We start from the raw sequence: 27,003 nt of genomic DNA on the forward strand, positions 1-27,003 counted from the left end.
TCCGACTTCTTTAGTATGATAGGTTTTATCTTATTTTAAATTTAATTATATACTAATTTATGTATTAGTTTAATGTGATTAATCAAAAAGTAAATTTTAACTTGAAATAATATTAATTTAAATTTATGATTAATTTACTAATTAATCAAACTTGCATTATGAGAGATATAGTACTTATATATATATAGATATCTGTGTGTGTGTATATACTATATATATAGGCGGCTCATGATCTAGCTAGCTCCCTTCGCATTTTCGGCTCATGAGTTTTATTACATACAAATGAATTTGCATACCGATCTGCGTATTAATATTATACATAATTCAGAAGATCATAAACAATGAATAATAGAAATAACAGCCGAGTTCAAAGTTTGATTAAACAGTCCATAAGAACAAACATTTTGATTCAATCAAAAAAGAAACATCATTTGCAGCATCGTAGTTGGTCATTTGAAGTACCTGAAATTAAGATAAAAAAAAATTCAATCAATAAATGTAACCAAATATTGATTCAGAAAATTGAAACGGAATTAAAAGTAAAATTTAATTACCATTAATACCAAGGACGGAATAAGTTAATTCTGATATCAACTTATCTTTATCCATACTCCATCAGTCATCAGCAACTATACTGGGGTTCACAATTACATCTGTGAAATGATAAAAAAATATAAATTAAATAAATTAGTATAATCATAAAAACAATTAAAATAATCAATAATAAAAAAACAAGTAAAATATGGTTACCATCTTCAAGCCTATAGCTCTCATCGTCAATGCCAATGCTATCTAGTCCAAGGGGTGTATCACTGATCCAGTTCTGTGTGCAAACGAGGGCCTCCACAGTTGACGGTGACAAAGAACTCCGAAAAGCATCCAACACTCGACCTCCAGTGCTAAACGCCTACTCAGATGCAACCGTCGTAATAGGAATGGCTAGCCCATCTCGAGCAATACGGGAAAGGACTGGATACTTGACGGAATTAGCCTTCCACCAAATGCATATCTCAAATGCAGGACTAGGTGCCTCGACCTCTTCCATAAAATACCGTTCAACCTCTGAAGTACACCCCATAATATTCTTCGACGCAACAAGCTGATGATACTCATTCATGATGTCGTAATTCTGACGGCGTCGAGGCAATGCACCTACTGGGCTAAAGTCATCAGAGGGAGGTGTCGGAGTCACGTGTGAGGTACCCGCTGAAGATGAAGGCTGTCCACTATTTTTGTAATGGAAGTACAAGTCATCGAGATCAGTTTTAAGCGATGTAACAAACGATGCAGCCTTCATTGCCCCAAGGACGGAATTTGCCCAATATTCTATCACGGCCAACTTGAATCGGGGGTCAAGGATCACAGCCACAAAGAGTAATCTATTTATCTTCTCAACTTGCCCCCAATATTTATTATATTTGGACAGCATCCTCTGAGCCATACCAGATAGAAGTCCGCTAGGGTCATCACAACCATCTTCCAAGTGGTGGTGTAGTGTCGAGATCTGACTGAACCACAAGTTTGCAGTCGTGTATGCGGATCCAGATATTTTCATTGTAATATCATAAAAAATCTGCAAAAATGTAACAAAAAATCCTACACTCGTCCAATCATGTGTGTCCGGCGGACCGAGCCCCTTTCCGGCAGGCTCCAGCAAAGCATACTTAAGGCCCCCATCTTCCACCTCCATCCGCTCAAATACTTTCTGGTACCTCTGTGCCACATCTAACATCATATATGTAGAGTTCCATCGAGTGGGAACGTCCAAGCACAGCGTCCGTGAATGTTTTATCCCAAGTTGTTCTTCTATTGCCCTGAATTTTTTCAGCCGTTGGGGAGAAGCCCTCACATACCGCACAATGTTGCGGACTTTTGTAATGGAATCATCAACCTCTTTTAAGCCCTCAGTCACAATCAGGTTGATTATGTGAGCACAACAACGAACATGGATAAACTCATGGTCCCGGATGACATCATCTCTCACTCTCGTATTCCGCTTGAACCATTCAATTGCAGTATCATTGGCACTAGCATTGTCAACTGTAATGCACAAAACTTTCTGAATTCCCCAATCTTTCAAGCAATCATCCATTGCCGCCCCAATTGATGCACCCTTATGATCACTGATTTCTTTGAATCCAATAATCCGTTTTTTTAAAATCCATGAACTGTCAATGTAGTGTGCTGTAATACACATGTATGAAACATTCTGTATAGACGTCCATGTGTCAGTCGTAAATGAGACTCTCTGGCCAGTCCTCACAAACATTTGCCTCATCTCAGCCTTCTCTTTTAAATGCCTTTTCATACAATCCCGCATCACTGTATACCGTGACGGCATTGGGAATCGTGGCTCAATGAGCTTGACAAACTTTTGGAACCCTCTTCTTTCAACTGTCATAAAAGGCATCTCATCTTCAATGATCATCTCGGCAAGCGCATCTCTCAACAACTTCTCACTGTATTGAGGGATGGTCATTTTCTTAACTTGCGTACCATCAGTCGCAGTAGAAGTTTCATAACTCAGCGTTGTCTGATCTTTGGCCGCCAATCCCTTCGCTATCTTATACCTCTGGCAACCATTTAGATGTGATATCAATCCAGTAGTGCCTTGTTTCTTTGAATGACATCCAACTTCTTGGCCACAATGGTTGCACGCCGCGTGCGGTTCCGAGGGATCACCGTCAACCTTGGTGAAATGTTCCCACGTCCACGATCTTTTTTTATTTGATTGTGGACGTGGTGGCTTGGCACTCGCGGATGGAGGTGGTACATCCGGCTCATCCCCAATACCCATCTCAGCCTCCTCATTAAATGTATCTTCATCTTCTATATTTACCGGCATTGGGAATCGACTACTTGCACATGAAGTTTGTGTTCTGGAAGAGGGTCTCGATCTCGGTGTTGGGGACGCCCGAGACGGCATTGTGGCATCCTGATCCTGTTCTGGGGTCCCATATGGTTCTTCCTCCATAGCTTCAAATCTGTCACATATATAGAAAACCAAATTAATAAGCATGGTTTATCGTCTTACATTCAGATACCCAAAAAAACAATGAAAATACAAGTTTTGATTGAATGTAAGACGGCAAACTAAAATATCAAGCTAGACGGCAAACTGGATCTAACGTATCCTACTAAGATCCTAGGTTATAATAGCCCTCCATGTAGAATCCTCAAACTTAGCCCATGGAGCTGACTGATTCATATCAGCATAACTCTATTGAAATTTGTATAATTATAACTAAATCCATGAACTGTCAGTTTTTTAAAACTAACCTTGATTTAAAATTTTCTCAACTCATTATTTAAACTTGTAAGCAACATTCGAGCACCAGAGCTTGATTTGTATGATATGAGTCCATATTTGCTCTAGAGCCTTCTTCTTTTTGGCAAGTGAATAAAGAGTTAAATAAGAAAATTGAGAGATTTAATACCCTAAGTCTGTGATCCCCTCCAATTATCTTGATGCACCTACTGATAAATGGCTTGTATTTCTGTGGTTGATCGAATCTCCTCACCAAAGACCAAACCTGGCAGAATATATCAAGCATCAAAAATTAAAAGGCGCTCAAATACAACATTCCAACAGTCACCTTTCCAAAAAAAAAGATAGTATTCAAGCTCTAAACTTCTCAATGAACAAAACTTGTTTCTTCATCAGAAAAATTTATATATTTAATAGAGCTGCACGATCTAATTTATTTCCTACAATTTCTCATCACCTATAAATCATACTTTTATTCAATGATAACGGATTTGACAAAGAAACTGACCTAGTAAACAGTAGGAACCTCTCTACACATTAATAATGCAAATGAGGTGGCACGATCTATCCTTCCAAGCCATCCAAAATTCTGTTCTTTGTATCATCTCGGAGACTTAGTTGAGAGACACTTTCCACAGGAAACAAGCTTCAGCAATGAATGTGGCTTTCGTGTCCTGATTTTCAAACGTGAAAGCTGCAGATGCCAATGCACATAAGCACCATCCTCAAGTAATCATTATCTAACTATTTGTCATACTGCAATTGAACTTGAATAAAAAAGGAAAAAACTATTGATCTTAATGCATAATTTAACCAACTTACCAATTAATATATACAACTAGAGAAATCTTGCAAAGACAATAATGGGGAAGTCTTATCAAAACAACCTCGGAAATGACTGGCACTAGGTCCAACCAATTATAGAAAAAGCAATAGATGTAAGTACGTTCTTTTACATTAACATGATTTCCATTTTTTTTTTTACCATGCACTTGACCAAGCTAATATTTCTCAAAGAAAAGACAAATCCTAATATGGCCTTGAAAAACATGGAGCATAACTCTGGAAAGAACATGATACCTGAAAATTCTAACACACTTTAAATGAGGTGGCAACTAGCAACACCAAGCATAGGCATAGGTATAGGCATATTATTCAGAGAAGAAGGTACTTGGTGTTGGTTGAAGTATATTAGAATAGGCCGATAATACTTCAATTGAGCCACCATAAAACACATTTATGAGTCTGGGTTTCTGAAATGAACAAGGGGGAAGGGTTGGCTTTTCGACAATTCTCCTAGCCTGCCTGATTGTAATTAATAAGCACAGCTGAGCACGAACAACTATGGGGTTAAGCATATCCATCATGCAATACACACCCAATTTCCTAAGGATTTTTCTACCTCATGCCTTTTCAATTATCCCCTTTTTGCTATTATGTTGCTCTCAGTCGAAATAATCAAAACCATTTATACCCTATGCACACTTTATATACACATTTTATTATTAAGATCCTCACAATCTTCCAATGGACCATCCACAAGAACATCATTAATTCCCATTTGAATGTCACATGAGGGGGTTTCACACCAATGCAAATCTGTTAGCCACATATTCCTTGTGGAATTTACACTAACACCAATAGGATTTGGAGAAGCATTCATGTGCTATGAGTTAAGTAACTTTCCTTGAAATTAATAATCTTGCAATTTGATGACGGTTGTCGTCGTTTCCTTTATAAAAGATATCTAGAGATCAAATTCTCAATATTTTCAACTCTTTAATTACAAATTGAAAAAAAATAAGTCATGGGTTTAGAAAAGAATTATAAAAGAACATAATTGCCACAATGTTTATATCCTTCATTATCACGCTTCAAATTTCCTAATGAGACCACATCTAACATCAAAAAAATCGTTTCTTTGTGTAAAAGTATTTTTTAGCTAATGTATTATCAAAGCCCCAATTCACACAGTAAAATTTCTTCATATTAAGCCTATTCCGTTTCTTTGTGACATTTCCACAAATAGGTTGCCTTCAATGGCCAAAATCACAAACAAATAAAATACTAAAAATGAAAAACGGTTCCTCAATACATAATCATTTCACAACTCAGTTCACCATTCAGTGCATTCACAGAAAAATTCCATACATCCAATCTAATCCATTTAAAATTTTAAATTCGGAATACACATTACAATTTACACAAGTCACCAGTTTTTACCTTTTGGAGAAAACTGGTCGGATTCGGCGGACGGAGTCACGGTGGGGGGCGGCGATGGCAGTCTACAGCGGACGGAGTCACGGTGGGGGGCGGCGGCTTCGTGTGGCGTGCGGCGTGAGAGCACTGAGAGGTCTGTGCCTCTGTGGAGCAAAATGGTTTAATGGAGATCGGCAAAATGGAGGTCTGTGAGGCGTGAGCTGTGTCCGGCTGAGGTAAGTCATAAGTGGTTCCTCAAAACGGCGTCGTTCCCATTTAAATGGAACGACGCCGTTCCGTTTTACTTGTACAAATATTCCAGCTGCAAAACGACGCTGGAATATTTTTTTTAAAAAAGTCGGAAGTCGGAATTCGGAATTCGGAACCAACTGGGTACCGATTCCGATTCCGACTTCCGAGTCGGAATCGGTAGTCTTCCGATTCCGATCCCGAGTACCGAATATTCCGATTCTGCCGGAGTCGGAATCGGAGCGGAAATCGGTCGGAATCGAAAGTCCCGGAATTTTGAACACCCCTAGTTCAAAATACACCTGGTGCAATAATAGAGAGGGAGATCAGTTCACTAAAGAAAGACTGGATCGTGCTTTGGGTAATTTATTGTGGTCTGACCTATTCTGTGAATGCAATATCAATGTTCTTGCTGCCCAAACCTCTAACCACAGCCCATTACTGTTTAATGCTAGAAAGAGAGGTAAGAGGTCTTCAAATGTTGAGACAAGAAGGAAGAAGATTTTCAGATTTGAAGCAAGCTGGAATGTACATGAAGCATGCAACAACATTATCAAATCTACTTGGTCCTCCCAGGAGACAGCTCAGGGCCTAAAGTTGAATTCAATCATGGGAAAATTAAATAGATGCAAAGAGTCTTTAAAGCAGTGGAGCTCGAGCCTTGGGAAAAAGCAGAGGGACATCCAAAGACAATTACAGATACTTTTGAAGATGCAAGACTCGAACAAGGGGTCTAACTCAGCAGCTATAAAGGTGCTACAAAAGGAAATTGACAGATCCCTTGAGGAAGAGAACCTGAAATGGCAACAGAGAGCAAAACAGATGTGGTTGAGAGATGGTGACAGAAATTCCAAATTCTTCCATAAATGTGCCAATCAGAGGAGGAAGAACAATGGGATTCATAAGCTGATAAGGGCTGATGGCAGTTCTACAACAGCCCTGGAAGAGATTTCTGTTCTGTTTTCCCAGTATTTCCAAGAACTTGTTATATCATCAAATCCAAGTGGTATTGAAGCATGCTTGAGCCAGGTCCACCCTCGAGTAGACAGGGAGATGAATGCCAACCTTACCAAGTAGTTTTCAACTGAAGAGGTAAAGGTTGCTTTGTTCCATATGAATCCCATGGGGTCCCCTGGACCAGATGGATACCCTGCTTTGTTCTACCAATCACACTGGGAAGTTGTAGGAGATGACCTCACTGAGGCTGTCTTGGAAATCTTAAATGGGAATGGAGATACTGCAGCTATTAATGAGACTTTCATTGTTCTAATCCCAAAACTCAGAAATCCCCAAACTGTTCTGGACTTTAGGTCCATCTCTCTCTACAATGTCATTTATAAGGTGGTGTCTAAAGTACTATCGAATAGGCTTAAATTGATTCTTCCTTCTATTATTGCCCCTACCCAAAGTGCTTTTATTCCCGGCAGGATGATTATGGACAATGTTATAGTGGCTTTCGAAACTCTTCATTCAATGTCAACCAAAGGCAAAGGGAAGCAAGGTCATATGGCTATAAAGCTTGACATGAGCAAGGCCTATGATAGAGTGGAGTGGGTTTTCTTGAGAAAGGTCATGGGTAAGATGGGATTCAGTAACAGGTGGATTAACTTGGTCATGCAGTGTGTAACTACAGTATCCTATTCTCTCCTTATTAATGGTAGTTCTCATTGCAAATTTTTACCAACTAGAGGAATCAAACAGGGAGATCCCCTCTCCCCCTATCTTTTCATTCTGGTGGCCGAGGTGCTCAATAGTTTAATGAACCATGCTGAAAGTATCAAGATGATTCATGATTTCCCTATTTGCAGGGGGAAGCTTAGCATCAATCACCTATTTTTTGCTTATGATAGCTTGATTTCCTGCAGAGCCAACGCAAGAGAATGGTCATCTATTCATGTTTTGCTAAACCTCTATGAAGAAGCCTCGGGTCAGAAACTTAACAAGACTAAAACCTCTATCTTCTTCGGCCCCAATACAAAGCTAGCCGCCAAAGACTACATTTTGAATCTTGCTGGAACTAGAGCCTCTTCAAGCTATGAAAAGTATCTTGGTTTACCAGCTCTCATTGGTAGATCTAAGCATGCTGCATTCAAGGATATCATTGACAGAATTAGAGGAAAAATCAATAACTGGAAAAATAAGTTTCTCTCTCAGGCAGGAAAGGAAATTCTTCTTAAGGCTGTGATTCAAGCCCTTCCCACTTATTGCATGGGAGTCTTCAAACTGCCTAAATCCCTTTTGAATGAAATCAACAAAATTATGCATCAATTCTGGTGGGGCCAGCTACAAAATGAAAAAAGAGTGCACTGGGTATCTTGGGGTCAGATGGGTAGATCGAAAGCTGCAGGTGGCTTGGGCTTTAGAGACCTTGAGAGTTTTAATTTAGCTCTTTTGGCAAAGCAAGGATGGAGAATTATTCAACAGCCCAATTCCCTTGCTGCACAAGTCCTAAAACTGAAGTATTTCCCAAGTGTTGAGTTCCTTCAAGCCAAAGTAGGTTATAGGCCTTCTTTTATATGGAGAAGTTTTTGTGCTGCAAAGGGACTGATAGGAAAAGGCTCCATATGGCGCATTGGTGATGGTCAAAACACCAAAATATGGAAGGATAGGTGGCTGCTACAACCTACAAGCTATAGAATCCAATCACCTGTACATATTCTGCTGGAGGATGATAAAGTGGCAAGACTCATAAACCAAGTAACTAGGCAATGGGATAGAGGCTTGATTACAGAAGTTTTTGGCACTGAGCTAGCAGTAGTGATCCAGAGAATTCCCATAAGCTCATCTGGTGCTATGGATAAACTAATCTGGTTGGGATCCAAAGATGGCTCTTTCACTGTTAAGAGTGCCTATCACTTTCAGAAGGAACTCTTTGAACAACTAAAGGGACAATCTTCTAGAGGACAACTGAGGCAGAGGGAATGGACTGGTTTGTGGAACTTGCAGATCCCAAATGCTACCAAATCTTTCTTGTGGCGAGCATGTTTAGAAGCTCTCCCTACAAAACTCAATTTCTTCAGAAAAAAGATTGTGGACTCACCTATCTGTCTTATTTGCTGCTCGGAAGAGGAAACCACCACTCATGCCTTGTGGAACTGCATCTCTGCCATGGATGTTTGGAGTCAAGGCCATATTTTCTTCCAAAAAAGTTCTTTAAGGGTAGACAATTTTAAGGAACTATTCGAGTGCCTCAACAGGCAGTGTACTCAACCGTTGATGGATTTGTTTTCAGTCACTACAAGATACATATGGCTTAGAAGGAATAAACTGATTTTTGAGGGATCCTTCATGCATCCCAATCTGGTGGTGAAGCAGGCCTCTCATTCTCTTGCATCTTATAAGGAGGCCCAAGGCAATAGGAAAGCTACACCCCAAGCATCTAGTTCTCCTTCTTCTGGGTGGTCCCCTCCTTCCTCAGGTTCCATTAAAATTAATTGGGATGCTGCTGTGGATGTGTCCCAAGCTAAGGTTGGCATTGGTCTGGTGGCACGAGACAATGAGGGCATGGTTTTAGTCACAAAACAGCTTCTTATCCCGAGCATCCCTGACCCTCTCTTGGCTGAAGCTTTGGGAGCTTTTCATGCAGCCTCCTTGGCTAAGGACTTGGAGTTCAGCCCTGTCATCTTAGAAGGGGACGCATTACAGATAGTCAATGGCATTAATCAACAAGTGGAGAGATGGGATAGGGTGGGCATGGTTATGTATGACACTAGTTTGTTGCTTTCTAGTCTATGCCAATGGTCTATGGCTTTTGTTAGGAGATGTGGTAATCAAATGGCTCACAACCTGGCTAAGGATTCTCTTAAGCTAGGAGAGAACTCGGTCGTTATGGACTTTAGACCTCCATGTAATCGTGTATCTTCCTGTCCTTTGTTCTAATGAAATGATTGGTATTTCTTTCAAAAAAAAAAAAAGTTACTTCGCAGCCTGGTCCCATCGAGCTGCCATCTCCAGGTTGGTTTTCAAACTCCTTTTGTGTTTTTTTCTCTCTAATTTCCTCCCTTCCATGCCTTTACTGGCAATATTTATATATATATATGATCCAGTTTTTTTCTTCTTCTTTTGTATTTATTTTTCGAAAGAAATTTCCAGACCAGAAAATCAGGATGCAATATTAGATTCTCCATGGTTTCTGTGTCCTTCTCCCATGGACCCTATTTTTCCGGGTTACATGTATTGTAATTTTGTTAGTATTCGATCCCCTAATATTTCACTTATAGAATTAGTGATCACATCCTTACCAGGAGCCGCCATTATTTTCTGCTAGCTATATATATTTCTCAACTTTGCCTTTTGATGTTTTGATCAGAGGAAAATTGTGCTATATATGTGTATTTCTATTATTTCATTTGAGTTTTTTTCTTTCATTTGAATCATATTCACTCTTTCACTCTAGTTTGCTATTTTTACTTGCATTTTTTAAAAATATGCAGGTACAGATATCATGTGGTCCTCGCTTCCTACAGATTTGGTGGATTCCATTGAAGAGAGTCTTGTCCTATATATTGACTGTTGTGCCTCCGGCCTATCCAAAAATCACACAAGATAATATTTAAGTGGTTCAGCAAATTGCTTACGTCCACTAGAGTCTCTTTTACAGAATTTATACGAGATTTACAAAAACTCTACAAATTTCTATCTCTCTCTCACGTACCATCTTTCTCTATGTTTTCTCCCCACTGCATTTCTTCTGCCCATTGCCCCAATTCTACACAATTAAGCTCTCGTATTTATAGGAGAGCAAACCTCTACGATGGCCTGCATCTTCTGACTTTGCTGGAGGGTGGGTGCCTAGTAAAACAAACATGGTGGGTGGCCTAACAATTGGTGCCTAACAAAACAAAGCACCTAACGATGCATGTGCAGCAGGCCACTTGGGTGGCTTTCAACATTGACAAAGTTAGACTCTGTTGTGTTTGCTCTTCGTGGCGTTCTTACCTTCCAAAACTATCAAACCACTCAGTCGGTCCGTGGTTGTTGCTATCTAATAATCTTGGAAGCAAGACGTGGATTCTGGAACCCACTGGAGAAGAATGTCTACAGACTAGATTTGCCTGAGGCTGGAGATCAGATAGCTTTTAAGGGATCAGACCATGGCTGGGTTGTGATTCATGACAATAAGGATGCAATAAATGCACTAAATCCACTTACAGGAGCCAGAGTTTGGCTTCCTCCAAGGTCCAAGTTTCCTGATATAAGAGAGTATAATGCTCATAATCAAGACAATGAGTATCAAATTTGGGAGGGCATTCTCGCAGGATATAGTTTCACTGAATATTATTCATTGGGTGCAAGTCATGTCAGGAACGGTCTCCTACAAAAAGTTGTATTTTCTTCGAGTCCTGCTTGCAGTGATTTTGTGGCAGTGGCTATCTTTGGTGAAATTGCAAAACTAGCCTACTATAGATGGGGAGACGACAAGTGGTCATTTCTTGATGAAGACGTCTTTCTTATGGAAGATCTTTTATTTCATGGAGGCTAGTTGTATGGAGTTCAACATCAGGGACGGCTGGTAGTTCTTGACAATATTATGAATGTAGGTTCTAATTCATGTCCGAAGCCAAAGTTTAAAGAAATTGTACCTACACCTACGAGAATGTTGTTCGACAAGTTATATTTGTATTGGTCTTCTAGTGGGCTAATGATGGTCCGAAGGGACCTAAACTATGACGACGTCGATGAGTACGACGAATATGGCGACCAGATAATCACAATTGAGACTGTTGGTTTCAAGATTTTCAAACTCGACACAATTGTTGAAACATGGTGTGAGGTTAAAAGCTTAGGAGACGATGTGTTGTTCTTGGGATCAAATTCCACTATATCCTTTTCAGCTCTCGATTTTCCGAGCTATAAGAAAAATTGTATATATTTTTCTAACACCCAACTAAACTTCAAAATCAAGGGAACCGGAAGGGATTTGGATGTAGGTGCATTTAGCTTGGACGAAGAAAAGTTTGAGCACTTTGGAGCCTATGTAGGTGACTCAAAATCTGTTTGGCCATATCCAATTTGGGTTGTGCCCAATCCTTTTAATTGATCTACTTTTTTTAGTTATATTCAGGGCTACATATTTTAAGGTTATCAGCTTTTTATTTCCACAATGGATCAAACAGACTTTAGTTTTTTGTCTTTTAGCTTTGATTTCAATTTCGTTGCTTAATTATATATGTTTAAAAAAAAGTACAATAATATTCGGTCAAAAAATCGGATCTGAATATGGACGGCCAGTCCGTATGTACACTCCTAATTTTATAATATACTTGCTTTAAAAAAAAAAAAAAAAAAAAAAAAAAAAGGCCTCATATTATGAGTTACCATGTATGTTTAGAACTCGTTTGATTGTTGATATATATCTTCCTAAAATGTTAATTACCTTGTGAGTTGTATGACTCCCTCGTGCTAAAACCCCATATCTTGCTAACTTCATGTATGATCTGTACACCTCCCTCATCCTAAAATAATCCTTCTCATGAATTTTGAACGTCATGAATTTTGAACGACAAACATTCGGACGTTACATGATAGCATTCGAACGTTATGAGGCAGAAATCGCTAAATCAACTCAGCTATTTCTGAAATCTTGAAAACTCACATTTTGGGATAAAAAACTACCGTAGAAATGATCTATAGACTACAATGAAAGTTTCTTTGGTGGGGTTTTACCCATTTGCAACCATTGGAGGTCGGAAAATCAAGAAGAAAATCCGACCAGTTTCGAAAAATCAAAACCCACCGATTAAATTGAATAAAAACTATACAGATAGGGCACAATACCTTTTTGTGATGGTTGCGGTGGCATATGACGGCCGCAGTGGCGGCGTGAATGGCAGAGAGTTGTGACACCAACGTGAATGAGAGAGAAATGAGGAGTTTTCAATCGGGTTACATTTTATATACAATTAACGTTTGAACATTTACAACAAAACATTCGAACGTAAAGTCCCCAAATTAATATTCGAACGTATTATCGTTGACGCTTGGACGTTAACCCAATACGTCCGAACGTTAATCATTGGCATGCGAACATGGACACACGAATTGGCTTATAATATCATATTCAAATATATTATAATATATTATATAATAATATATATTATATTTACATTATTATTACTATAATATATACTAGTATATTATAATGTTTATAATTTCATATAATAGTATAGGTATATTTTAATAATTAAAGTATAATATAGTTCATATATTATATATACCATATTATATATATACTAGTAAAGTATAATTAATATTTTTATACTTTTTTACTTTATAATATTAATATTATACTAATTTTTAAAAAATTAGAATATCATTGTGACTTCTTAAGATCAGAAATTATAAGTGTGAGAAATCACATAAGTATCATTGCTTTAAAAAAATAAAAAAATAAAAATTCACTGATACAGATTTTTAACAACAGTAACTTACATAAAAGAAAATAGAGTATATTGAGAATCTTGTGCTGGTGAGCCATGAAAATCCTTTGGTCAGCCCATCTATGCCAAGAAGGCTCTAAGGGTGGTCCCGGCAATGTTTCTTCAAGATTTTAATCTACTTATTTCTCTTTTATATAGGAGATCTTTACATAAAAATTATGTTCCAATGAATTCTTTATTCAAACCTAAAACATCTACTATTAATACACTTATAGAAACTGAAAATATAAATCAAGAAGATTATAGCATAATAGACATAGAAAGAAATTTACAAGATTGGATAATTCCTAATGTACCTAAAAACCAAATATATAAACAATCAACTTTTTCCTCAAAATTATCATTTCTAACTAATTATACAATTAAAACAGTATAGAAAACTATTCATCTAAATAATGATTATGATTCATTACAATTATTAACAAAAGAATTCATTAAACATCATAAGAAGAAGAAATATTCCTTTATACATATTGGATTAGTACAAGTGGCTGTAAAACCACCTACAAGAAATGGACTTAATGCTTTAGTATTACTCTGTTTAAGAGATGGAAGACATTATAATTTCCATGATTCATTACTTAGCATGGCTGAATCTAGCCTATTCCAAGGTCCAGTTTATTTTAATTGTTATCCTAATTATTCACTTTCATTATTTGATGTTAATATTTTACATTAAATATTAAAACAAATGGTTATTATATGATAAAAGGATCACATCCTTTAACTGTAGTATATAGGATCCCTTATAAATTAATGAAAACAACATTAGAGCCATAAGCTCTTATTACTAGCCCAAAAGGCTATACATTATTATTACAATCTAGTACACCAAATTCTAGCATACAAATTTCTAAACAAATTCATTGGAATCAGATTACTCTTCCTAATGAATGACAATTAAAAAATATTATTCTATTACCAAAAGTAGAAAATAATTCTAAAGATGATTTAGATTATATAGATCAAAACAAAGACAGAACAGTCCAAATTGCCTTTCAACCTTTTAGGAAATCATTCTCTCATTATTCTTCTCCAGCACATTCTAGCTACCACACACCTAGATCTATACTCAGCAAGAATAGGTTATAAAATTTTGATAATAGATCTGAACTTATTTCAATCTCTAGAAACAGATCACAAAATTTAGATACCAGATCTCAAAATCTAGATACTCAAATTCAGGGAGTTATTCCTGGAAATATTATTGATATACTAGTATATTCAGTCAATCATCCTAATTTAGCATCCACCTCAAATCTCTATCAGACTAAAGAACTTTCTTCTCCAATATATTCACAAGTAGTCGAAGATGATGTCCAAATATTCAACCTGAGTAAAGAAGAATTTAAAATTAACAAAGAATATCTTAAACAATACTATATGAAAGAAGAAAATAAATAGAAAAGATTTGCATTTTTCTCCACTTTCTCAAAATTAGAAAGAGATTATATCCAAATAAGATATTATGAATATTTAGAAAGTATACAAATTAATATACCTTGCTTTACATGGTTTGAAATATATAAATCAAATTAGTTATCAAATAAAAATAGTACTAATCAATGGGTTAAAGTAGAAAATAATTAAATTATTTATAGAGAATACCTCCCTTTTGAAGCTATTAGGTATAATCAAAGAAATACACAAATATTAGCATCTCTAATAAAGAAGTTAACTTCACCAGAAATTAAAAACACTGATAATATAATTCAACAAAATAATTATACTAATTTATATTTAAAAACCAAGAGTAAGCAACTAGAAAGGATTGAAAACATAATATCCAATATCCCCTATTAAAACTCATATTAAAACTCATATTGATAATACTGCATCTACTTCAAGACAATCTCATATTAATTTATTAAATAAATCAGATTCACCTGATTAATTTAACTCTGAAATTAATAATATTTAAAATCAATTTAAAGATTTACAAATAAATAAGATTAAAGGAAATCATAATTATGAACATTATGCTAGGGAGTCTAAAAGACATATTTCTATTACTCGTAATTGGTATCTAAAACCTACCCCTCCGGATATGCAATTCGAGAAAATAGAACATATAATAAGATCTGCTTTTTCACCAGATGTGTTATATGAATGGAATATAGATGGATTATCTAAGTGTGAAATATTAAATCATTTTCAAGAAATGATTATGGTATCTAATGTTTATAAAGCCAATAGAAGGATAGATCATCAAGTAGCACATGTTTTGGTTACAGGTTTCACTGGCCAACTAAAGATTAGTGGGATCATTATCTTACACAAGAACAAAGAATAAGAATATTAAGCGCTTACAAACATGATGAAAATATGCAAGAGATTAAAATATAAGATGGTCAACCTATAGAAGATGTTGTTAATACTCTAATATTTATATTAACAAAGCATTTGTAGGTAATCATGTTCAATTTAAAGAAAGAACTGATGATTTATTAATCAATTTAAGATGTCCTCAATTATCCGACTTTAGATGGTATAAAGATGTCTTTCTAACTAAAGTTATGATCAGAGATGACTGCCAACAACCATATTGGAATGAAAAGTTCATAACCGGACTTTCATATTACTTTGCTCAAAACATACGAGAATCTTTAGTAAAACCAGATGGTACTATTGATTTTATTAATTTCACACATGGTGATATAATATTTGCTATAAATAGAACTGGTCTGATTATGTGTAATGACTTAAGATTAAAAAAGCAAATAGAAAAAGAAAAGAAGTTTACTAAGAAAGAATTAGGTACCTTTTTGTGAATAGTTTGGCTATTCTCCATTACTAGTTTCTTCTACAAGACATAAAAAGGGAAAAGAATCTATAAAACTTATCCAAATAAGAAAATAAAATATAAAAAACCTTACAAAAAATATAAAAGGAAAACAAGTATATAATAAACCAGTAAAAAATACAAAAAATTTTAATAAAAAAAAAACAAATTGTTTGTTATATATGTAGAAAAGCTGAACATTATGCATCAAATTGTAAGGTTAAAAAAAATTAAAGAATTAGATGTACCTGAAGCAATAAAAAAAAAATTTTAATATTTTTATATAATCAAGTGAGGAAGATGAAAGCTCTTTAGAAGATGATGAAATTTATCAATTAAAAGAATCAAGTTACTTAGAACAATCTTCTGGTAGTGAGTCAGAAGAAGATGAGGTACATGTCCGTATTTGTCTAATGACCTTCCATGAATTCCTTGTATCACTAAACTAGCATGCTTAGGCATTGCTCTTGTATATGTCCTATCTATTTGGGCTCTCGCCTCATTTGATTAATAAAAATTTGTTTACCGATCAAAAAACCTGTGTTCAAGAGTTCTAAGACTGACCAAAGGCTCGAGAATTTGACATTGGCTTGAATCTTTGTTTTGACAGTGAATTTCCATGCTAGATAATCTGCTTAATGCATATCCACAAATTCAAATATTCAAGTTGCTAACTTCCTGACTCCAAATATATGCATATAAAACTACATACTGGGGTTAACTCTTTTTTTTTTTTTTTACTTAGCCCAATCAGAAATGCAAATCAAAGGAATAACTATCCATTCAAAGTAAAGGGCAGGGTGCACTGTGAAATGAAACATTGTAGCCATTTTAAAGTAAGAACTTTCAGTAGTAAGAATAGAATGAGAAGTCTGAAAAGTTACCTTGCGTAAAGGCCCCAACAAAAGTTATGCACACATGATCTTTGGTAAGATTAACATCAGTCTTTCTTTCAGAGTCACTCTTGTGCCGACAATGTGAGGTTTTTAACATTCTTAGCAATCGTAGCATCCAGCTTTTCTCCAATTAAAGTAATCCATGCCTGTAATCATTTAAATATTTAATCCAAAAGGCCAGAAACTAAAAATCCAAGTTGCTCACAAACTTGATTAAATTGTGATTACAAGTTTTGATCAAATGAGAAGAAAGATACACTATTTCAAATTCTAAAGGTATGGAATGATATTAATACCCTAGACCTATCATGCCAAGCATCCTTTGACAATTAGAATTAACATGAGAAAGGGGACCAGGAATAGGAGGAAGAAAGCGGTCCCATATATTCACTATTTAATCAATGGCTAAGAACCACAGAGGTTAAAATTTGTAAGCCAAGAGAGAAGCACCTGATCAGAAGTAGTAAAACCCCTAATGGTGTCACCACCAATTATTGCAACTCCTTTCTCTCCAAGCGGCTGCAGAATTACTGCCTAGCAACGTGAGGGTGATATAAGTTCTCCTTTCAAATGAATAATTTTAAAACACTGTGCCCGCCTAGCAAAGTCAACTTGAGTCCAAGCATGATACCTGTGTATTTGAAGGCAGAAATGGCAGCTCAGACTTTCCAGGATAAAGAGATAGGTTGGCCAAGTAGGTCTCTGCAAAATTAGGTAAATAGATAGAATAGAGAAAATTTGTTTTGGTGGACATCTAGCAGAGTTTATGAGTCGGCCAAGTACTTGAAGCATCCGATGATTTATATGAAGTTATTCAAATAACTTACGAGCTCCAGATTTTATAACATTCTGATAGAGGGATCCCTGCGTTAGTTTAATGGCATCCACTGCCACAGGCTCACCATCACCAATGGAAGATTTAGCTGCAAAACCAATTTGAAGGATACAGTGGCCATCATAAACAACAATTAGAGTCCTGCAGCATGTCACATCTGACAGAGATTCCCACACCCTGAGAAGCAATAAAAAGCAAGGATTAGGCAGACTGGATAGTTTCTATATCTGCTAATTAAAACAAAGGTTTTTTTTTCCTCTCGTTTGACGACCAACAAGGCATTATTGTTCTTTATTTCACAAATATATTAAGATGAATTCTCTATTCCATCAGCAACCCTACCATTATTTCAAAGACATGGGAATTAAGTGGAACAACACTATAATATCAAATTGAGACATCCACTTTACACGTTAACATATATATTAAACTAAACCACAACATGTTATGAAAATTATACTCATAAAAAAAAATTTTAAAAATCAGCACTGTAGATATTAAATCATCTTTTTGTTATGCTTCTCTCACTTGAAAATTTGATGTAAAAGGCGAGTTACTCAATGTTTCATAACACTAAAGACATGAATTTTGCAAGAAAGTATACATCAGTTGAGAATAAAGATCATCATGAAGGTCACAGAAAGGTTGATATAACATGTATTACCACAATAATTCAGAAGATACAGAATCGGGGAGATGAGAATATATTCTCTGACATTCAACCCCTTCAGGATTTACCTGAAATCAAAACAAAACCAATCAACAAGCTCCAGATTGGACGCGATTGAAAACTAGCTTGAACCGTTCAACAAAAATGAGAGAAGAATTAGGGTTGAAAATCAGATGGGAAGCCCTCACCACAGATATAGGCTTTGGTCGGATCGACAGCCATACTAGACCAGTTAGAATATTAGTGACAGCCAATCCAAGTGCCAAAAGATCAGCTCTTGACTGTGAACTGCAGCATGGATAAATCTCACATGAATAAGAGCATGGTCTATTGAAAGAAATAATAGATTTTAATCTAAAAGTTATTGAAAAAACAAGTAAAAAGCAATGATGAACTAAGAGCAGACTAACTTTAAGGGAGTTCCATAAAAGTATAATACATGCCACATACGACTATAAATCTAAAATAAGCACAAAAACTTGAACTTATATAGCTCCAACAGTAGATTGGCAAGTTGGAAGAGATTGTAATTGTCAAAAGTTGGTAGGATCACCTTTATCAAAAGCACTCTATCTAATTTACCAAAGTAATTCTTATTTGTATTCCCAAATCCAGCAAGTGGGGCGACCCGTAACGAGAAACTTTTTTGATAAGTAATAATTTTATTGAAGAAATAGGTATAAGCCCAAGTACACAGGAAGTATACAAAAGATAAACCTACAACTTCCAGAAAACAAAAAGAAAAAAACCCAGAAAACTAAAACAGGTTCAGGAAATTATCCACCATTACATAAACTTTCGCCCAAAAACCCAAAGTACCCATGAAAAAAACCCTAAGATCTTCCAAAGTACATTCTTTATCTTCAAAACATCTCCTATTTCTTTCTATCCACAAGCACCACATGAGACAAGGAGGAGTCATCTTCCAAACAGACCCTGCCTTCTTACAGCCGTTCAAACCCTTCCATCCTACCATTAAATCCACCACATCTTTGGGCATCACCCAATGCAAACTTGTCCAACTCAGAACCTCATCCCACAAGAATCTAGACACTTCACAGTGAAGGAAAAGATGATTTACAGATTCTTCATCCTTTTTGCACATAACACACCAATCAGAAATAAACAGTCCCCTCCTTCTAAGATTATCAGTTGTTAAAACTTTTCCCAAAGAAGCCACCTGTAACACCTCGTTCCTGTAGGATAGAGACGTTACTAACAAACATGATAAAATGTCCGGTAAAGAGACTCATTACTCTGAAATACCTCATTTATTGAAAAAAAAAAAAAACTTAATCCTTGTGTAAATGACACTTAATCCTAAATTTTTTTTTATTTTTTTTTTTTATAAAAACAAAAGGAGTCTACAGAATCTCTCGACCTGGGCTCTGATACCAATTGTAACACCCCGTTCCCGTAGGATAGAGAAGTTACTGACAAACATGATAAAATGTCCAGTAAAGAGACTCATTACTCTGAAATACCTCATTTATTGAAAAAAAAACTTAATCCTTGTGTAAATAACACTTATTCATCTCTAAATCCTTATACTAAATCTACTCCTGGCCATCCAACTCTGCATCATCATAATCACCATCCATGGCAATCAACATAGAAGTAAACAAAAAGACAAACAACAAAAATGAGTCGAATACTCAGTAAATAATACATCATACCATAAAATACTATCTAGCTTAGCATAAATTTGGTTTTTAAAGCCTTATCATAACTTTCATATAACATTCATGGATTAACATGAGCGGAAACATTCATAATCATGGCAAACATGAAGCGTGAATGCATGAGTAACTTGTTTATCTTGAATTGTACTTATTTCATTTGAACCACGCTTGAGTCCATGGCACCACATAACTTGTCATGTAGTGAAACACGCTTAAGTCCGTGTTTCACTTAACTTGCATAACATGAAGTGAAATATGCTTGGGTCCGTGTTTCACTTATCTTGCTTGACGTGGAGTGAAACACGCTTGAGTCCGTGTTTCGCTTATCTTGCTTGACATGGAGTGAAACACGCTTGAGTCCGTGTTTCGCTTATCTTGCTTGACATGGAGTGAAACACGCTTGGGTCCATGTTTCACTTATCTTGCTTGACATGAAGTGAAACATGCTTGGGTCCATGTTCACTTAACTTGCATGACATGGAGTGAAACACACTTGAGTCCGTGTTTCACTTAACTTGTGGTAACCACGCTTGAGTCCGTGGTACAGTCTTAGCATAACTGTGGTAAACACGCTTGGGTCCGTGTTACCTTAAAATGTTTATCTTTCTTGATGCATGATAATTTTCTTGGACTTCTTAGACTTTTCTAGCATGGCATATTCTTGTACATGGCATGGCATAACATGATATATTCTTGTACATGGTATGGTATAACATGACTTGGCCTAACATGATTTAATCATTTTATGACATTTCATGGCATGCATGATCTGAGAACTAATGAACATGTCATACATGATCTGGCTATTTATTACATAGCATGCTTGACTTAAGTTATTGCATGAACAATACATGGCATATATGGTCTAAGTACTACATGAATGAAGCATGCATGATCTGGCTATTTTAATTCATAGAATACCTATCTTAAATTATTATATGATCATATCATGACTTCTATGTGATTCTAGTAACATTCAATCCATCAATCAACAATCCATAAAAGCATAACGTATATATAGGCTTACTTTCATGTAAATCATCGTAATTCATAGAAGTTCGTGAAAGCAATCTAACCTTGACTTGGCTCTTAGCGCAACGTAGATAACCATCAAAACCATATCATATTATCATACCCAATTATAATATTTACATTACGCGTACATTTATATCATCATACTATTTACCTCTTAGCGCTGCTTCCAAAATCTCACATCGTAGCTCGTGACCTATACGAGGTACTAGACGTTACTAATCTTTCTAGAAAATGTGTCGTAGCAATCTAATTACTTAAAATCTTACCATAGAGATAATTTAATAAATAAGTAATTAATAAAAAGAATAAATATAATCATAACATAACTAAATAATTTCTAACTGAATTAACCTAAATTCTAGGTTCGTATGTTACACCACCCAACAGAAAAAAGCAACCTTGGGAGGAACTTTCACTTTCCAAATACTTTTCCATGGGAAAACACAACTACCATGACTTGACATAACTCTATAGTAAGAAGAAACTGAAAACTTAGCATTTCCAGCAGAAGACCATGCCATACTATCCTCCCTTTCAGTTACCAGCTTTACTGTAAAGTTTAACCAACAAAGCCTGAACTTCATCCGCTTCCCAATCATTAATATCCCTTTTGAAAATAACATTCCAAACAACCTTATTATTGCTGCCACAGTAGGAATAAAAAACAGCAGCATTTTGATCCCTTGCAATTCTGAACAGGGCAGGAAATTCCAGCTTGAGAGTAGCATCCCCACACCACAAATCATGCCAAAAGAGGACTCTTTTACCATTTCCAACCTTCAATCTAAAATTATTAGAGAAAAAATCCCATCCTTTTCTAATAAATTTCCACAAACTCACCCCATATGCTCCACTAGAGGCTTTTGAACACCAACCTCCCCTCAAACTTCCATACTTTACATCTATCACATTTTTCCATAGGGCTTCACTTTCCAAAGGATATCTCCAAAGCCATTTGCCTAGTAAAGCTTTATTGAAGACCTTCAAATCTTTAATCCCCAAACCACCACCATCCAATGGTTGACAAACTTTCTTCCAACTAACCAAGTGAAACTTCTTTTCCTCACCAACACCACCCCATAAGAAATTCCGAAATAAACTCCCAATTCTCTTTTCAACCCTTGCAGGAAGAGGAAAAAGAGAAAGGAAATACGTAGGCAGGTTAGACAAAGAACTTTTAATAAGAGTTAATCTTCCCCCCTTAGACAAATAAATCCTCTTCCAACCCGCTAACCTCCTTTCAATTTTTTCAATCACCCCATCCCAAATGTCCACAGCTTTAAAAGAAGCCCCCAAAGGAAGCCCAATCTCAAAGGCAAAGAAGAGATCCTACACCCCAATAAATTTGCCAAATCTGATAAATTCTGAACAACACCCACAGGAACAATTTCAGATTTTGATAAACTTCATTGTGATTTCCTTTGGAGTGGTTTGGGGGATGACTTCAAATTTCATCTGGTTAACTAGGATAAGGTATGCTCCCCAATCTCTTCTAGTGGGTTGGGAATTAGAAATCTAAGGATCTTCAATTGGGCCTTATTTGGGAAATGGTTGTGGTGATCTAATATGGAACCGGAAACCTTATGGAAGTCGGTTACTGATTTCAAATATGGAGTTTTTTTTTTTTTTTGTTGGGGTTGTGTGGGGGGGGGGGGGGGGGGGGGGGGGGGGGGGGGGGGGGGGGAGTTGTGGAACACTAGGGAGGTACGTGGGGTATATGGAGTGGGAATATGGAAGCAAATTAGGTGAGGGTGGGAGCTTTTTGCTCGTCACATTAGACTAATGTTGGAAGATGGTTCTAAAATAAAATTCTGGAGCAAACTCTAATCACCCTTCAGTGGCTAATTGTATGGAAATATGTGGTGACCTAATCAAATGGAAAGTGAATTTCACTAGTGCGGCCCAAAATTGGGAAGTTGGCAGCTTTGAGGATTTTTTAGCCTTCTATCCTCCATGAAACTGAGCACTCAAGGAGCTGACATGTTGTGGTGGGTACCCACAAGTAAAGGTACATTCTCGGTTCGCTCTTTCTACAAGTCTCTCACACAACTGTAGAACAATCATTTTCCATGGAGAAGGATTTGGCAAAATAAGTCACCTCCCAAAGCAGCATATTTAGCTTGGACAGCTTCACTAGGAAAAATTTTGATGACGGATACCTTAATAAAACATAGGTGATCATAGTGGATTGGTGTTGTATGTGCAAGAAAAGTGATGAGACTGTGGATCATCTTCTACTACATTGTGAGGTTGCTAGAGCATTATGGGATGAAGTGTTCAATAGGTTAGAGCTAGTTTGGGTCATGCCCGCCACAATGGTTGAGCTTTTGGCCAGTTGGACAAATTTAGGAGGTATTCCACAAATCACAGCCGTGCGAAAAGTGGTTCCTATATGTATCCTATGGTGCCTGGAAGGAGCAAAATGACCAAAGTTTCAAAGACAAGGAGCATTCATTTGAAGAACTTAGATTACTTTTGTCAAAACTCTATTTCTATGGGCCACAGCTGTAGATTTTAGTGGCCTTGATTTTCATGAATTCCTTGTTTCTATTTCTTCTTCCTAAATAGGTGTTTACCTCTTGTATACCATCTTGTGTACTTGGATTATGCCTATTCTTATTAATACAATTGTTTATTTATCAAAAAATAAAATATATATAGCTCCAACAAAAAAAGCAATATGTTCTAGCTGGACTTCAACTCCTCCCGTGTCAGTGCTCTATGTCCTATATTCCTAAACATTATATTCCTACCTCTCTCTTTCCATAAGAGAAGTGGATCAAAACCTAGAAGCTGATAAGTCTGATTACTGCATCGACCTGACTTATACATCTCTCAATTCTCTATTATATTTTTATTCTCATTTTTCCACTCTCGGGTTCAAAACATTTGGAATACCTATTCTCATCTTTGAGTAAACACTAAACAGACCATGCAACCAGACTCTGTGTCCACAACACAAAGATACATGCACGTACACAAATTCAGCAAGAAACCATTAGCTGAAAACTGAACAAAGACTCCCTCCAGGTTGTTTTTTTTTCCAGCTTCTCTATGCCCTTTTTATGAAAATCAAACCTTTCCATCATGTGAAGAAGTTACAAAAATGAACCCCACGAGGTTTACAAAGAGATTTCACAATAGTAAGTTCACAAATCGATGTGGCTAAATGTTATTTGCTTGATATACGTTATATTAAAAGTAGTTTAACAATCTAATGCATTACATTGAGTCACATCAGTTTGTGAAATTTTTTTTGTAAGATCTATTTGTGAACTAAACATTTCTCTACAAAAATATATATATATATTCATGAAGCAAATGAAGTTAGCAGAAACCCAATCGAATGCTCCATCTGATTTACATTCTGGTTTATTTGATGTCCAGTGTCCTAATGGATACCAAATAAGCAAACCCACTGTTTACCACCCGTAACCTACACCAAGAAAAAGAAAAGCGTGCAATTACACACACACACGCACACAATGGAGAAAATAACTGCTTCGGGGTTCAAAATGGCTCTAACCAGTCATCGATAAGCGCATTCACTAAGTCTGGCTAGAACTCATTATACCCAAATTAAAATACGCAGTGCCCACAATCACATTGCATATCAATTTTATTCCCTGAATGCGTGAAATATAACGTTGAGCTGCAATTGAGTAAAGCATATTAGAGCCAAAGCAGGGCCAACAAGGCAACAACGAACGCCTACGAAATCGTTCAAACCGCTAGCAAGCACAAGCAGTTCACGAAAAAGTGCAGACAATTTCGAAGAGTTTATCGAGAGCATTACCTGCTGGCATCGGCAACCGGAGCAATGCCCGAAACGGTGCGGTTGATGAGAACAGCCAACAGCGACGCCCCTCCAACATAAATCGGCAAGCTCCGGACGGCGTCGTCGTTGTTAGAGACCAAATCAGCGACCCAATCCCTCCTTGGCTTTGGCCCTTTATAATCAGCCCGTGAATTTGAAGAGGAAGAAGAAGCCCTACAGAAGAATAAGAAGCGCGGTAAAGTGGGCTTAGTAAGACGACGTAGTTCGGGGCTCCATGGAATCGGTCGGCAATGGAAATAAAGACTTCCCACTTCCATCGTAGTAAAAGATGGGACAGAAAGGTGGGCGTTGGCCTCTTTTCCAGGGTACAAGAGCTAGCCAAATGTCAGTCTCTAGCTAATTTGAACAAAAATGATGTTAAAAATCGCTTTTTAGCTACGCTAATTTTTTTTTTTTTTTTTTTTTTCTGAATATGTTCAACAACTATTCATCTAATATTTAAATATCTAATTTTTAAATTGTAAAATTCATATCAATTCAAAATTTATTTATATAAAAAATTTACAGTATTTTTTTAACTCAACACATTTTTATATATAGATTTCATAAATTTTTTTTTAATTTTATATAAATAATATTAAACTCATCTTACCATCTAAACATATTTAAACTTATTTTAAATTAACTCTATATAATTCTTTCTACCTATTTTACTTATTATTATTCATAATAAAATTCAGGTCAACTTAATTCAATATGCAAACACAGCCTTAAACAAAGACTTCAGATTCCTTCACTTCCTGGTTATCTCAAGGAGGTGTTGTAGATAAGAGTACGGGTGATCCCACGCAAGGTTAATAACTATTGGGGGACAAAGATCGCTAGTGGATCAGACTTTTTAGGAAATAATTGCTCCAATCATCCGGTGGCCATAAGCTCGCCATGTGCTAACCATCTATGAGTTCTATTTTCCTATTCACTTTAAATCAACTAACGTGATTCTCCAATTTATTAGAATACATTTTTAATTTTACATAAATATTACCCTTCATTTTAAATAGAGTTGTAAGTAAAATGGTTGTAGACTAGTTATAGGTTTATCATTTTCCTTTGAAAAATTGGATCAACACTTTTGCTAATATATATACAATAGAAAAACTGCCATGTATATGCATTAAAATGCTCTAATTACTTTATAAACGTGCCTAAATAGTTGTTTTTTATATTATTTCATCAAATATCCTTTTCAATTTAAACTCTAAAATTCGAAAGTTGTTCTTAAAATAACTACATGAAATATTTTTTTATAAAATGAAGTTTTATTGCTTAACAAAGGAATTACGTCAGCTCATTCAAAACAATAGAATGAATACAATCCGAAATATCCTCATGTCTAACAAATCTTTATGAAAATCTAAGTATCTTTGGCAAGCCTATGAGCAACAATGTTAGCCTCACGCTTTGCATGTTGTACAGACCAGGTGTTGAGAACAAATTAAGCATAGCTTTGTATCCTCAATTAGTACTCGCTCCAATCACTCATCTCCTTCTTAAGGGCATTAGCAACCTTGAAGGTCATCCCCTCCTAATAGAATATGATTATACCAAACTTTTGACTAAAGGTTACAGCCATCATAATAGCATAAGTCTATGCTAGAAGAGTATTTGCATAAGCACCCGCGTTTTGAAAGTTACCTATAACTTGTCTTTTAGAATCCCGGATAATAACCCTAATACCAATTTTACCTTTTGACTTGTCAATGGCTGCATCCCAATTAACTTTATAGGTTCCTTCTGGTGATTTCTCCCAAGACCAAGCCATTTGTAAAGTGTTTGGTCTAAGGGAGGTGAGATAGTCTTGAGCTCTCTTAAATGCTTGTAAACCCTCTTTAGCCCACTTGACAATCATATTTGGATGAGTGAGGCCTTTTCCATGAGTAATTGAGTTTCTCCTCATCCAAATCATCTTAGTGGTCATTGCTGCTTCTTCGAATTCTTCCTCATTCAATTTTTGAATCATCTGGTTCCATATCTCCATGAAAGACTCACTTTGCAATGACATTTTTTGGATTTTATAGCAGCTTTGACTCCAAACATCTTTAGAAGCCAAACAACTCCATAAGACACGTCCCAATGTTTCAAATGATTTTGTGCATATAAGATAAATATC

At 36.2% G+C, this 27,003-nt stretch overlaps 3 protein-coding genes and 1 long non-coding RNA gene across 6 annotated transcripts; 2 read left to right on the forward strand and 2 right to left on the reverse strand.

The window, feature by feature from the left end:
- Nucleotides 1-264: 264 nt before the first annotated feature.
- Nucleotides 265-1,471, reverse strand: LOC122314302. Its single transcript, XR_006243674.1, has 3 exons — nt 751-1,471; nt 555-653; nt 265-462 (listed from the first exon to the last, which is right to left on the reverse strand). It is a non-coding gene; the product is annotated as an uncharacterized LOC122314302 (long non-coding RNA).
- Nucleotides 1,472-10,574: 9,103 nt separating this feature from the next.
- On the forward strand, nt 10,575-11,198 carry LOC122312709. Its single transcript, XM_043127373.1, has one exon. It carries the CDS (start codon nt 10,575-10,577, stop codon nt 11,196-11,198), a length of 624 nt encoding a protein of 207 aa, XP_042983307.1.
- Nucleotides 11,199-11,312: 114 nt separating this feature from the next.
- On the forward strand, nt 11,313-11,756 carry LOC122312710 (F-box protein SKIP23-like). Its single transcript, XM_043127375.1, has one exon. The coding sequence runs from the start codon at nt 11,313-11,315 to the stop codon at nt 11,754-11,756; it is 444 nt and encodes a 147-aa protein (XP_042983309.1).
- Nucleotides 11,757-16,821: 5,065 nt separating this feature from the next.
- LOC122313970 (protein COFACTOR ASSEMBLY OF COMPLEX C SUBUNIT B CCB4, chloroplastic) lies at nt 16,822-25,230 on the reverse strand. Of its 3 annotated transcripts, none has more exons than XM_043129317.1 (7): nt 24,852-25,230; nt 18,527-18,626; nt 18,333-18,406; nt 17,661-17,845; nt 17,465-17,535; nt 17,284-17,367; nt 16,822-16,979 (listed from the first exon to the last, which is right to left on the reverse strand). In XM_043129317.1, the coding sequence occupies exons 1-7, from the start codon at nt 25,148-25,150 to the stop codon at nt 16,896-16,898; spliced, it is 897 nt and encodes a 298-aa protein (XP_042985251.1). In that variant the 5' UTR covers nt 25,151-25,230; the 3' UTR covers nt 16,822-16,895. The 3 variants fall into 3 exon arrangements, 2 of the variants coding, with proteins under 2 accessions (XP_042985251.1, XP_042985252.1); XR_006243561.1 differs by having other exon boundaries at nt 16,917-16,979; nt 17,284-17,363; XM_043129318.1 differs by lacking the exons at nt 16,822-16,979; nt 17,465-17,535 and having other exon boundaries at nt 17,322-17,464.
- Nucleotides 25,231-27,003: the final 1,773 nt, after the last annotated feature.

This window comes from Carya illinoinensis, chromosome 6 (assembly GCF_018687715.1).
Source record: "Carya illinoinensis cultivar Pawnee chromosome 6, C.illinoinensisPawnee_v1, whole genome shotgun sequence".
Taxonomy (NCBI): domain Eukaryota; kingdom Viridiplantae; phylum Streptophyta; class Magnoliopsida; order Fagales; family Juglandaceae; genus Carya; species Carya illinoinensis.

Excerpts from the sequence above, each read along its gene's own strand:
- LOC122312709 (XM_043127373.1), top strand. The coding sequence starts at position 10,575 with ATGTGCAGCAGGCCACTTGGGTGGCTTTCAACATTGACAAAGTTAGAC.
- LOC122312710 (XM_043127375.1), top strand. The coding sequence starts at position 11,313 with ATGTTGTTCGACAAGTTATATTTGTATTGGTCTTCTAGTGGGCTAATG.
- LOC122313970 (XM_043129317.1), bottom strand. The coding sequence starts at position 25,150 with ATGGAAGTGGGAAGTCTTTATTTCCATTGCCGACCGATTCCATGGAGC. Across the intron at positions 17,846-18,332 it reads GTATCTTCTGAATTATTGTG|GGTGTGGGAATCTCTGTCAG; the intron begins GTAATACATGTT and ends ATTGCTTCTCAG. Across the intron at positions 17,368-17,464 it reads TTCTGCCTTCAAATACACAG|GCAGTAATTCTGCAGCCGCT; the intron begins GTATCATGCTTG and ends TCACGTTGCTAG.